At 37.9% G+C, this 14,552-nt stretch overlaps 1 protein-coding gene across 1 annotated transcript in view; it reads left to right on the forward strand.

The window, feature by feature from the left end:
* The window catches only part of LOC102858000 (mucin-2-like), an 82,668-nt gene extending 82,268 nt beyond the window's left edge, over positions 1 to 400 (forward strand). The window contains exon 5 of the mRNA XM_006896842.1: positions 30 to 400. Coding sequence (XP_006896904.1) covers positions 30 to 400 — 371 coding nt within the window. The remainder of the gene's footprint in view (positions 1 to 29) is intronic.
* The last annotated feature ends 14,152 nt before the right edge of the window (positions 401 to 14,552 follow it).

The following is a 14,552-nucleotide window of genomic DNA, read 5'->3' on the forward strand; positions in this document are numbered from 1 at the left end:
CGCAACAACGCCCCCCGCGACCACGGCAGCACCACAGCCCTCTCCAAACGCAACAACGCCCCCCGCGACCACGGCAGCACCACAGCCCTCTCCAACTGCAACAACGCCCCCCGCGACCACAACAGCACCACAGCCCTCTCCAACCACAGCAGCACCACAGTCTTCCACAGCTCCACCTGACACTACAACTGCTGTGTATCCTACAGCTACCCTTGCACCAGATAGTTCCAAAACTACTGTTACACCCATAAACCAAGAGAATTCTACAGCCATTGCTCAAACAACAGCTGTTCAACAGCAAACCGAGTCTTCCACCTCCTCCAATGCCAAACTCAAGCAATTATTAGATAGATTCTCAGAAATGCTTGCAACAATTATAGGCATCCTGAAAGGAAATTAAAATATTCTCTCATTTACTAGATGTGCTCTGTGAATGCAGAACCATCCTTTTTACTCTCACTACCAATCTAAAAATGAAATCATAGCATTACTCAGATTAAAAGCACTATCACTAATCTCTATTTACACAAATGACTAAAAAATGAGAACTCTATCTCACAAACCAGTCCATGTCCATTATTTAAGGTGACTTTGTAAAACATGTAGAGACAGCCAACTGAGGGGAAAGAAAGGAGATAAACAAAGAACATTATGTGAGTCAGAAACTACATATTTTCTCTAATTGTTGAAACTGCCTTGTCCCTATAGTACTCCAAATAAAAACCTACTGAATAATCAAATGCTACAAACACGAAGAGGTAACGTGGTTTCTCCAAATGAAGAATACGTGACAGACCAACATTGTATTGCTGAATAAGAGGAAATCTTTTATATATATAGTCATCTTAAAACTTAAAAAGACATTGGGTTCCTCAAAATGGAGCCAAGAAAAAAAGAATGATCATGTTCATTGAAATTAATAATAATAATAAAAAAAGAAAGATCATGTTTGATTTTGAATGACAACTTGAAGTGAATGACTGTGTGTGAAATCTGACAGCCATAAATCAAGACTCTAGCCCTACCTTTTTGAGAATATTGACTGACTTTATTAGATTTCATAGTTAACACGTATTGGGTTAGATATGATATACTTGATTCTGTCCTCTGTGGGCGGCAAGGAGATTTCTGTAATTTGTTCAGTGGTGCTCATAATATGTTACTAGCAATTAAAATGACATAATTTACTATTAATTCAGTGTAAAATGTATTAATAGTTGGTTACTTATAAAATATTTTCCAATGCATATTAATATGTTTTAAAACAAAGCGTACCAAAGTGCTGACCTAATGTCAAGTTCGCAAAACTGTTTCTGAAAATGATCCTGACTTCATCTGCAGAAATATAGATTTCTATCTGTTATATAAAGATAAAGCTAATTTGAGATGTGGAGATAATTTTATTTTCTGTCTATACTGTTTAGAACTCTATTTTGATGATTGTACTTAGATCTTGCTAACTAATAAAATTTTCAAGTGGCAAACTAATCTTACCAGATGCGTTTGGAAATGTTTTCTTGCTCTACGATGGGTGAAAAAAAAAATTAGGTAAAAGTTCCCATTCTTACCAGGTCAGTACTCATTATCTCTGAGCATAAGTTTTCTTCTTTCTTCAAACACAGAGGTAAGTTTGTTTACATTAACTTGTCTTACTTAATCTTTAATATGTTTCTTGCATCTTTCTAGAAATATAGATTTGGATTACCTGGAATATGTTTTCTTCTTGTATGAAGATACTTTAATCAATGTGAAGGAAGGAAGGAAGAATGTGTAAAACTGGTTAAATAAACTAAAATAATGCTATCTTAAAGTATACCAATTTGTTGAAGAAGAATATATTTTGGGGAAATCTCAAATATCAGAGTGAAGTAATAAACAGATTGAAATAAATTTCACACTTTAGTTATAGAGTTCAAACTTAGTTGGTAATCATTCTCGCTATGTAGAGCGTTGAACTGCTGCCCTGCTCTGGCAGTTCAAATCCACTAGCAACTCTGAGATAGAAGATGAGTAGTCTCTACCTGTGTGATTTACAACCTTAGCAACCCAAGGGGAAGTGAGCTATGAGCCAGAACCAACTTAAAGACAATGAAGTAAATTCCAGACATAGTACTGTTGTTGTTGTTGTTGTTGTTGTTGTAGGTATGTGCTGTCAAATTGACGATGACCCATAACAATCCTATGAACAATGGATCTGAACCTTACCCTAACTTGAACCAACTTCACCATCTCTGACACACTAGGAATGGAGAATTGGAATATCATCTCAAAGATTTTATATGAGGTCATCACAAATCTATATAGAAGAAAATTTGTAACTACAAAAATGCAAATGTATAGCAATTGTTGTTTATTGCTGTAGTTATGCGCCATCGAGTTTCCTATAACTCATAGAGACCCTATGTACAACAGCAATAAGCTCTGCTCTATCCTGTGCCAATCTTATTGTTTCTTACACATCTACTCCCATGACCCCAGTCACTGAATCAGTCCATCCTATTGAGGGTCTTCCTCTCTTGTACTGTCTCTGCACCCTCACAAGTGTGATGTCCCTTTCCAAGGACAAATCCCACCTTGCAACAGGTCCAAAGTATGTCAGACAAAGCTTCAGAATCCTTGCCTCTAAGGAGCAGCCTGGTCTCACCCTCTCTAGGATGAACCTGTTTGTTTTCCTCAAATACATTTTTATTTGCCAAATAGATCTATTTTATAGTTTTAAGCTATAATTTAGGGAAGGATGAGACCACATAGGATAATCCAACTCAAAATTGCCACTTCAACTATGTCTTCAAGCCTTAGAAGGATCTAGTAAAACAATAAAATAGTGCTGGAAGAATGGCCAACAAGTATGTATTAGATTTGACAATTAAAGTTGGGATGTTTGTGCTCTGGTTCATAGTTCTTTTGTTGTATGAAGGCTATTTTCTACTTTCTCCTTTTTTCTAGCCACTACTAGGTGACCAGGAGACTGGGTGATGCAGCAGGACTCTGTAAGATGGGCACTCTTGTTCTGAGTTTTGGTCTTGTGGAATGTTGGGTTATTAGGTGTTGTTGTTGGTTTGGTTTGGTGGTGTTTTTGTTTTTTTTTAATTTAAGCCTCTTGTTTTGAGTCAACAAGATCTCCTGGAGGGCCCTTGTATTTAAAGTAATCCCGTCATCTCCATTTTGGAGACTGAATAATGGAGCAGGACTCTGTAAGATGGGCACTCTTCTTCTGAGTTGTCAATCATGTAGAATGCTTGGTTGGTTTTTTTCTGTACTGAAATAATCTGGGTTTGCTGTGATGCTGAACCTTGTGCCATTGGGGTGTCAAATGTGATAATGGTTGTCCATGGTGGACAGTGTTTGGTGGAGCTCCCAGTTTAAGACAGGTTTGGAAGCAAGAGAGGTATCCACTTCCTAAACCATATGCTTCTGGAAACTCTATGAACTTGGAGAAATGATGATACGGAAAGGCTTCAGGTCTTTTGTTCATGTTGAGTCATGCTTGACTCAACAGCAATCAACAACAAGAAGAGGACATAGTATTTAGGAGAGGATACAAAAATGATTTTATACCTTGAGTAATTAGATGAATCCTATGCTGTGCTATCATAGAGGCAGATACTTGTGGAGAAAGAATAAATGGGGAGAGAAGTGATATGAGGATTTCCAACAAGGTGGTACAGTGGGTAGGAGCTGAATCAGGCTCTCTACAACAAAGTCCCATGAATGACAATCCTGAAAACCTGAACTTTAAACAAATTATAAGGAAGTTATTAAAATATAAACTCAAAGAAGAAGCTAAATGAAAATATCTAATAATGAGTTAAACAAAACAGTGGATTGTGAATGACCTGACACAATATAGGCATTTTTAATTTTTGCAAACATCTTTCTAATTGAGTCAGGAACCCAAGACTACACTGGTATCCACACCAGTAACCACTGACAAGAGGAAAGATGTGACTTCCAGCTTGTACTGTATACCTTTCCAGCAACCATGGAGGTAACTGCCTCCCTCATATGTATCCTGGGTGTACCATGTTGTGCTGAGGTTGGACATCCATCCTTGTAAATCTGACCCCAAGTACACACTACCATCAAATAGAAAAATATACTCACATTCCACTTCTTAAGGCCAACAAAGTGACATCCCTGATTGATATCATGCCCAAATCCATCTCTTTGACTGACAAAAATATTATCCCATGGCAAGGAAGCCTGCCCCAAGCATTTCCTAGACTGGAAGAAATTATGTTCCTGGAGGGGTGCCTCACCTCTGAACTGGCATAAACTCATACCTACCAATTCACCATATCTCAGGAGACCGTTAGGGCCAGAGGAAGCTCCATTCTTGACTTGATGCTCTGATATTGGCCATTTCTTGGATAGCCATGAATTTACCCAGTCAGGGTGTTCCATCCTCAGTTTCCAATTGGAAATCAGAAACTCAATCATAGACCTTGCCTCCACTAACTCCTATAGTGATAACACAATCGAGGTGCCCTATTCCTGTCCCATTCCTGGCTTCTATTTTTCCTTGTTCTTTCTTCTTATTCCATATTATATTTTCATTCACTTTCCTATTCATTTTTTTTCTTTTCTTTTTACTATTTCTCCTATCCCTGGTATTTTTCAGTTTTATTTTCTTATTTCCCTTTCTTATTTTTGTATCCCACCCCTGCTCTGTGAGTTCTGGTGGTACAATGCGTAAGAAGTTGCCCTGCAAAGGCAGTGATTCCCTGCTGGTTCAAATACACCAGTGACTTTGAGGGAGAGACTTGGGCAATCTTCTGCAATGCTACTTACAGCCTCAGAATACCTGATGAAGGGGTGGCTGTGACTTGATTCTGACTGACACCAATGAGACTGAGTCAGATTTTCCTCCAATTTTACCCATCCTTCCTCACTCCATTGTTCCCAGTCACTGACGTACATGACAGGAGATGGCAACAGTGTCCACATTGTTCAGCCACATATGCTTCTTTACACCCAGGGAAAGCTAACAGCTGATTCCACACCATATGATTGATGGCAGACTACAATCAATACCAGTTCAGGCTGCCCTCAATTGCACAACACAAATGAACACACACATACCAGAAGACAGAAAGTGAGAGACTAAGCACAGGAAAGCTACCAAGCTGAGTAACAGACCTGCTCCACTGAGATGGATACATCAAAACAAAATAAAAGAAATGCAACACCACCACAACATCTCAGGAATAAGACGTTACTTCATAGTACACAAACCAAAGAAATGAAAAATATTCTAGAGTAAGAAACGTTATCAGAACTACCTATGATGTACAAGGTTGTGAGTCAACATGGGAACTTGATTACCTATGGTTTTACCAGAACAGATGTAATGTAATCACTTTCAGCTGAGATTTGATATAATAGAACCATTTCCTTGGCAATGATTTTACATAATGTAATAACCTCCATTATGAGATTTGCAATCAACAGCCAATAAGTTGAAATAGAGTTTCATTAGGAATTTGGCCAACATTCAATATTTAGTTAGTGAACAAAGCTCTCTTGTTTTAACTTAATTGGGATTCTACAACTGGCTTGTCATGTCTGTTTCTTTGTAGTTGAAATAGCAAGCTGACTTATAAGCAAAACTTCAATATTCTTTTAGCCACAGAACCTAAACAGCTTCATGAAGAGAACAAAAGATCATTAGAAAGAGAGAGGAGAAAGACAAAACCAAAATGGATGTCAGAAGAGATTCTGAAAATTGTTCTAGAGTGTCAAGAAGCCAAAACAAAAGGGAGATGCTGAAGTAAGAGTTAACCAGAAAATTTCAAAGAGCAACTCGAGAAGACAAAGCAAACTATTATAACAGACTGTGCAGAAAGCTGGATTTGGAGAATAAAAAAGGAAAAACTTGTTCAATATTTTTCAAACTGAAATAAATGAAGAACAAATTCAGGCCTTGAGTTGCAATACTGAAAGATTTTATGGGCAAAATTTTCAATGATCCAGGAAGCATCAAAAGATAATTGAAAGACTGTACCAAAAGAAGAAGGTATACAATCCTATACCAAAAAGAATTGGCTGGCAAAAATATTTCAGGAAATACTTGATATAACCAAGTCAATGGTAATGAAAGAAGAAATTCAAGCCACTCTGAAGACATTGACAAAAAATTAGTGGGCTACCAATTGGCATTATTCAACTGACAAAACCCAAGAAATGCTCACCACTCTATGCCAGGAAACTTGGCTAACTGACTGGAAGAGACCTGTATTTATTCCCATTCCCAAAAAGTTGAGCTAACAGTTGTTGTTGCTGTTGTCGTCGTTGTTGTTGTTGTTATGTGCCGTCGAGTCGCTTGCGACTCATAGCAACCCTATGTACAACAGCCCTAAACACTGCTCTGTCCTGTGCCAATCGCACTGTCTCCGACACTCCCATCCCGATTATCCCAGTCACTGAATCAATCCACCTCATAGAGGGCCTTCCCCTCCTGCGCTGTCCCTCCACCCTACCAAGCATAATGTCCTTCTCCAAGGACCGGTCTCTCCTCACAACATGTCCAAAGTATGTTAGACGGAGCCTCAGAATCCTTGCCTCCAAGGAGCCACCTGGTTTAACCCTTTCCAGGACAAATCTGTTTGTTTTCCTAGCAGCCCATGATATTCTCAATACTCTTCTCCAGAACCACAGCTCAGAGGCATCAATTCTCCTTCTATCCTCCTTGGTCATTGTCCAACTCTCTGATGCATAACAAGTAATTGCAAAGACCACGGCCTGTATCAGACGCACCTTAGTCTCCAGAGAGACACCATTGCTCTTCAGCACTTTGGAGAGGTCCCTTACAGCAGACATTCCTATGACAATGCGCCTTTTAATTTCCTGGCTGCTGGTGCCAAGACTGTTGACTGTGGAGTCAAGCAAACTAAATCTGTGTACAATCTCAATCTCTTCACCATCCATTCTGATGCTGCCAATTGGGTGAGCTAACAGAACATGGGAATTATCAGACAATATAATTAATATCAAATGCAAGCAAAATAATGCTGAAGATCGTAAAAAAATGGCTACAAAAATTACATAGACCAAGAACTGCCAGCCATTCTAGCTGAATTTAGAGGAGGTCATGGCACCGGGCATATCATTGCTGATGTCAGATGGATCCTAGTTAACAAAGAATACCAGAGGAATATTTGCTTTTACTTTATCAACTATGAATAGGCATGTGACTGTGTATATCATAAAAAATTATGACTTACATTAAGAAACATGAATCCCAAAGCAGTTAATTGTGCTCATGCAAAAGCTGTATTTAGATCAAGAGTCTGTTGTGCAAATACAGGAAGAGAACATTGCATAGTCTAAAGTTAAAAACGGTGTGCATCAGTGTTGTATTCTTTTTCCTTTGCTGAACAAAGAAGTTGGACTCTATGAAAAAGAATGTGGTATCAGGATTGGAGAAAGACTCATCAATAATCTACATTGCTGAAAGTGAGGAGAACTCAAAGCACTTGCTGCAAAAAAAAATAAAAAATAAAAATTTCCATATGGATTATATATATTTACATAAAGAAAACAAAAAGCATCACTACTGGACCAATAGGCAACATTATGAAAGAAGGAGAAAAACAGAAAATTGTCAACAACTTCATCTTAGTTGAATCCACAATCAACACCCATGGTAGCAACAGTGAGGAGATCAGGAGATGTATGGCACCAGGAAAGTCTGCAGTCAGGTATCTCTTCAAAATATTGAGAAGCAATGATGTCAATTGGAGGACAAAGGTGTGCCTGATTGAGGCTACGATATTTTAAATCACTTGCTATGCATCTAAGATCTAGGCAATGAATAAGGATGACGGAAGAATTTATGCTCTTGAGCTGTGTTGTTGGAGAATAATATTGAGTATCTCATGAACTGGCAAAAGAAGAAATAGATATGTCTTGGAGAAAGTGAAGTTGAAGTGCTCCTTAGAGGGAACGATGATAAAGCTTAGTCTCATATACTTTGAGTATGTTGCTAGAAGAAGCTATTCCTTGAAGAGGAACCTCAAGATGGAGGGACAGCAAAGAAGAGAAAGACACTCAACCAGACGGATTGAAACAATGGGCTCAAGTGTGTCAGAAATGTTGAAAATGGCTCAGGATAGCAAAAAGTTTAGATCTGCTTGCTGTTCATAAGGTCATTGTTGATCATACTCTTCTCAATGGCATCAACAATAACAACAACAATCATGAGATAATCAGTCTGTGGTGGTGGTGTTGTTATGTGCCTTTGAGTCAAGTACAACTCATAATGACCCTATGAACAGCAGATCTGAAACTTATCCTATCCTATGCCATCTTCACACTTCCAGTCATGCTAGAGCTCATTGTGGCTGTCACTGTCTCAATCCACCTATATAGGGGTCTTTCTCTCTTTCCCAACCCTCCACTTTTCCAAGCATCATGTCTCTCTCCATAGAATAGCCACTCCTAGCAAAATGCCTGAAGTATATCACACAAGGCTTCATTATCCTTGCCTTTAAAGATCACTCCGGCTGTGCCTCATCTAAGACATATTTATTTGTTCTTTTGGCAATCCATGAAATGTTCAGGGCTCTTCTCCAACTCCACAAATGAAAGACGTAAATTCTTTTTCTGTTATCTCTATTCATTGTCCAGCTCTCAGATAATTTCCACACTCTGTCAGATCACCTTTCTTTGGAATGGGGACAAATATAGATCTCTTCCAGTCAGTATGCCAAGTGGTTGTCCTCCAAATTTCCTGGCACAACTTGGGTCATTACAAAAATGGAAGAGAAAGAGAAGATCGAAAGAGGTGTTAGAAGAGACTCTAAAGATTGCACTGAACAATAAAAAAAAGCTAAAACAAAAGGAAAACATGTTGAAGTAAAAGAGCTGAAAAGAAAATTTCAAAGGGCAGATCTGAAGGGCAAAGCAGTGTTAGAAGGGAATGTACCTCTGCACATCTGGAATTGGAGAATGAAAAGAGAATCGCTCACTCTATATTTCTCAAGCTGAAAGAACTGAAAAATTTTAAGTCTTGTGTTGCAATATTGAAGGATGCTATGGCAATCAGGGTCTGGGGCATGGGCTTGGGTATTAAAAGTTGGGTGTGTCCCATCTGAGTCTTCACTTTGGAGGCTTATGTGTGAATCTATTAAATTTTGAATTTTGAAAGGTGGGTTTTTGTTTTGGTTGAAGTTCTGATATGGACTGTTCGGTGCTTTTATTTTGCTCACAACCGTGTATGAACTGATCGGGTTTGCTGGATTTGGCTAACAGTGAGGTGTTGGCTGGAAGCCTCTTGCTTAGTGCCAATCAGGGTCTGGGGAATGGACTTGAGTATTAAAGAGTTGGTTGGAATAGACTTGTCAGTATTTCCAGGGAAGCATCTGTCATTTGAAAAATTTTACTTACTGTGTTATAGAGTCCTGGGGCCATATTCTTTTTGCCAATGCCTTCAGTGCACATTGAGTTTGTTCCTTTGTGATCATCAGCTCTTTATAATATGGTTGTGTTGTTGTGTTTTGTGCCATTCAGTCAAAACCAACCCATAGCTGGCCATCAGGAATATTTTCAGGAGTTGTTAATCACATGAAGAAGATCCCCATCCCTCTCCCATGAAACAGCTGGTGACCTTGAATCACGTGCCTTTGAGATTGCAGTGCAGCTTCTTGCTACTAGACTCCCAGAGCTCCCTCATTAAGTCTATATTGTAGTAATGGTTGTTGTTGTTATGTGCCATCGAATAGACTCATAGTGACTCAATGTACAACAGCCCTGAAACCTCCTCAATCCTGAGCCAACTCTACTGTATTCAAAATACCTACCCTCCTTACCCTAGTGACTGTATCAATCTATCTCATCGCTGGTCTCTCTCTCTCCTTCTCCATCCCCCCCCCCACCCTTCCAAGCATGATGTTCTTCTCCAAGGACCCTCCTTGCAACATGCCCAAAGTATTACAGACAAAATTTCAGAATCCTTGCCTATAAGAAGGATCCTAATTTCATCCTCTCCAGGACAAATCTGTTTATTCTCCTGGCGGCCCATGGTATATTTAACACTATTCTCCAGCATCACAGCTTAAAAGCATCAATATTCTTTCTATCATCCCTAGTCATTGCCCAGCTCTTTGATGCATAGCAAGCATTGTGAAGACTATGGCCTGGATCAGGCACACTTTAGCTTCCAAACTAATGTTGTTTCTCTTCAATACTGTGGCGAGGTCCCTTACAGCCAACTTTTCCAATTAAATTCATCCTTTTTTTTTCCTGATTGCTGGTACCAAGATTGTTGATTGAGGAACCAAGCAAGCTAAAGCTGTTAACAATTTCAGTCTCTTCACCATCCATCATGATGCTGCCAATTGGCCCAATAGTGAGAATGTTTTCTTGATGTTGAACTTCAATCCATACTGAAGGCTGAAATTCTGGATCTTTTGCAGCCAGTGCTTCAGGTCCTCCGTTTCAATAAGCAAAGTTGTGCCATTTGCATAACGTCCTTCTTGAAATATTTGTGCCAGCCAGTTCTTTTTGATGCAGTAACTGTGAGGGATAGTACATTCTGAAAGAAATACTTGATTTTTTTTCTAATATGTAAAATAAGGCCCAAAAAATAAATGAGAATGACTATTAAAATTATGAAATAAGTTTAAAATTGGGTATGTCTGAATTTTTTGACCTGAGAATAATGAGTGGATTCTTCATTCAATCTTTCAGCTCAACTGGAAAAAGCTGTAATATTTTATTCTGTTGGTTCACTTAAACATATTCAGTGGCTTACATTAAGTCAAGTTGATATACCAGAATTGACTTTGTACAGTATAGAAGAAAGTATACAAAGGCATACAGAAATTGGCATGTTAAAGTAGATTTGTTAGGTTAGACTCATAGAAGAACACATGTAATGCTCAGAGTACACATCTCTTTATTCAGAATTGTGAGGGAACAAATTTATAAGGTGAATCCAATATCCTTGAAGACTTTTGTTATTGCCTGCATTGTTGAATTTGTTTGTTTTTGGAAACAAGACTTGGCAGTGGAAACTTCACTAAATGAATTAAGAAACTTACCTAAAATAGGGCTTATTGCACACCAAAATAGGGGTAGGGTTAAGTAGTAGCACTTAATTGACAAAATTAAGGTGACTCCAAAGCTGATATCTGGCTGTGCTGCACAGCAGCACAAGGACAATTACAAACTTTAGAAGAAGCAGGAGAGAGTCACACAAGGCTACAAAAGAACTAAGAGGGTGGCTGAATAAATGTACCTGGGATAGCCTCCCTCACCTCATCCTGGGTTGAGAGAGTGCAGGCATCAGGGGAAACTGATATCATCTCCCACTGTGCAACAGCATCACCAAGGACAATTACAAACTTTAAAACAGATGGACCACATGCAAGCTATGCAAGACCTGAGATAGTGGCTGCATTAAGGTACTTTGACCTGTTCCCCTCCTCTCACCCAAAATAGAGAGAATGTATCAAAGAGGAAACTGGTCTGAGGCACTGCAGAACATCAAAGATAATTATAAACTTTAGAAGAGATGAGCAACAGTCAGGCAGGATTCCCACAGGGCTACACTGGAAATCAGAGAGAAATAGAAGAACTTTAGAAAAAGTGAGCTCTCCCAGTGCACAGGAACAGAAAGACTTGTGATATGGCGAGTGTTCCTACCCTTAAATAAAGTACTTTAAGTCTACAACTGATAAATAACACCATAAATACAAAGAGCTATCACCAACTAATGCAGACACAATAGAAATGTCCTATCTCATGCCAAATAGAAATTAATTAATTAATCAAAACAAACTTCACATAATGTCAAAAAAGCAGCTGGTAGCCTCAAACATTGTGAAAAACAAAATAAGCCTTTTCCTAAAAATCCAGAGCATATTGCAGAGAAAATGACTACCTCAAAGACAAGAGGGTAGGAGAAATATATTAATGTAGAGTTATATGAACAGCTACAGAACGGTAATAGTTCTGGAAGAAAGAATGGAAGACACAAATAAGGCAAATATTCCAGAGACAGTGAGTGAAAAGAAACAAATCAGTGCCAAGGAACATGAACAACCATGGAAGCAATTGTAAAGAATGAAAGAAAAAAAAGGTTCAAGAACTTTAAAAATCATCACAAGAGAGAAAGGGTACAACAAAAACAATACTAGAAATAATAAAAACCCATGAAACTGCAACCCAGAATATCAAGACCAAAATACGAGAAGTTTTAGGCATCCTGGAGGGACATAAAAGCAGAACAAAAGAGACAGAACAGAAAGTCAGAGATTTCAAAAACAAGAACTTCAACAGGAGTATGTTGTTTGTTGTTGTTAAGTGACATCGAGTCATAGACAACTCGTAGTGACCCTATGAACAAAATACCTGAATACTTGTATAATTTTCATAATTTCTCCAAGTTCATACAGTTTATGGAGGCAAGCTATTTTAGAAGAGGATGCCACTCCTGCTTCCAAGCTTGTTTGAATCAGGGAGCTCCACCAAACACTGTCCACCAGGGTAACCGTTATCGCATTTGTGCTTAGCATCATAGCAACCTCTGAACAGCAAATGGACATACCAGTGCTGTACCACTTAGAAAAATGACCAAAACAATTAAAACCAGGCCTGAGGGCTGTAGATTAAAATCACTCATCTTTGCTTCCATAGCTATCCACTGGGCCAATAGAACTCTCTCATTGTTGTTGTTATTGCTGTTGTCGTTGTTGTTAAGCGCTTTTGAGTCATAAAATCAGAGAGGAGATGGAAGGAAAATGAAGAAAACATTAGAAACATGTGGAATAATACCAAAAGGAACAACATATGTATGATTGGAATTCCAGAACACAACAAGAGTTGGGAAAGCACTCAAAAAATTGAGGAAGAGGTGCTAGAAGAAAACTTCCCAGGAACCATACAAAAATGAAATCTGCATCCAAGAGGCTCAACAAATCCCAATCAGACTAGGCATCAAAATAAAATTAATAAGACATCACAGCCAAACTCTACAAAATCAAAGAAAAGGATAAGAATACTAAAAGAAGCACTAGAAAAACAAAGACTCACCTACAAAGAAGAATTTCTTAGCAGAAACCATGTGAGCAAGAAGACATTGGAATGGCATATATAGTAGACTGAAAGAAAACAATGGTTGCCAAGTATCCTATAACCAGCAAAGGTGTCCACCAAGTATAAAGGAGAAATTAGATCATTTACAGAAAAGCAGGAACTCAAAGACTGTATGCAAAGAAGATAAACTCAACAAAAAATTCTAAGGGAAGTAATTTACACAGAGAAAATAAAAGAAACAGGGTGGACCATAGTAACCAGAAACAATAGAAAAAGAAACACAGGAAAATGGCAGTGACAAAATTTGATAAACACACTTAATGTGAATGGACTAAATACACCAATCAAGAGAAAAAGAGTAGCATGGATAACAAAATAGAGCCTATCAATATGTTGTCTACAAGAGACACATCTAAGAAACTAGGAAACAAAGAAAATGACATCCACAAAAAAAGCATGAGTAGTAATCTCTGATAAAACAGACATCAGGTTGAAAACCACCATAAAAGATAAAGGAAGGCACTATAAAATGATTACATTCACAATGGATCTAGAAGACATAATATTAGTCAACATCCATCCACCAAATGATAGATCTGCAAAATACATAAAACAGTAGTTCACAGACTTGAAAAAAGAAATAGCACTAAAATAGTGGTAGGAAACTTTAACACACCACTCTCACCAAGGAATAGGTCAACTTGAAAAAAGCTTAACAAAGATGCAGAAGATCTAGACTATGCAATTAACTAGTTCAACCTTATGGATTTATTCGAGGTAGAGTATCCAACAAAAGTTAACTTAATTTCTTTCCAGTGCATATGCTACATTCTCCAGAATTGATCATATGTGAGGACATAAAGTATGCATCAACAAATTTAAAAAAATTAAAATAATACAAAATATCTTCTTAGGTCGCAATGTCATAAAACTACAAATTGATACAAGAGGTTAAAAGATAAAAATCACCCACATGAAAGCCAAATAACACCCTGCTAAGACATGATTGGGTTGTAGAAGAATTAAAAAGTTTATTGAAACAAATTATAATGAAATTAAAATCTACCAAACAACTGGGATACAGAGAAAGTAGTCCTCAGAGGGCAGATCACACTAATAGGCAAGGAAGAAAGAAGCAAAATTAATTACCTAACTCAATACCTTCATCAAATAGAAAAAGAAAGGCAATCTAACTCTAGAGCCTTTAGAATAAAGGAAATTTTAAGTACAAGAGCTGAAATAAATGAGATAGAAAACAGAAAAATAATAGAAACCATCAGCAAGACCAGGAGCTGAAACTTCAAAAGTGTCAATAAACAAACCATTGGTGAATATAACAAAAAAATAATAAAATAAAATAAAAAGCACCAAAAACCAAACACAAAATTCAAGTAAGAAATGATAGAGGTGATATCAAAACAGAACCAGCTGAAACTAAATAGTTAAGAATGGACTATTAGGGACCTCAACAACAACAAGATGGTGGCCCATTGCAGATGACACAACCCTGATTG

This window comes from Elephantulus edwardii, unplaced genomic scaffold (assembly GCF_000299155.1).
Source record: "Elephantulus edwardii isolate Elephantulus edwardi_28Jun2011 unplaced genomic scaffold, EleEdw1.0 scaffold00192, whole genome shotgun sequence".
In the NCBI taxonomy this organism is placed as follows: Eukaryota; Metazoa; Chordata; class Mammalia; order Macroscelidea; family Macroscelididae; genus Elephantulus; species Elephantulus edwardii.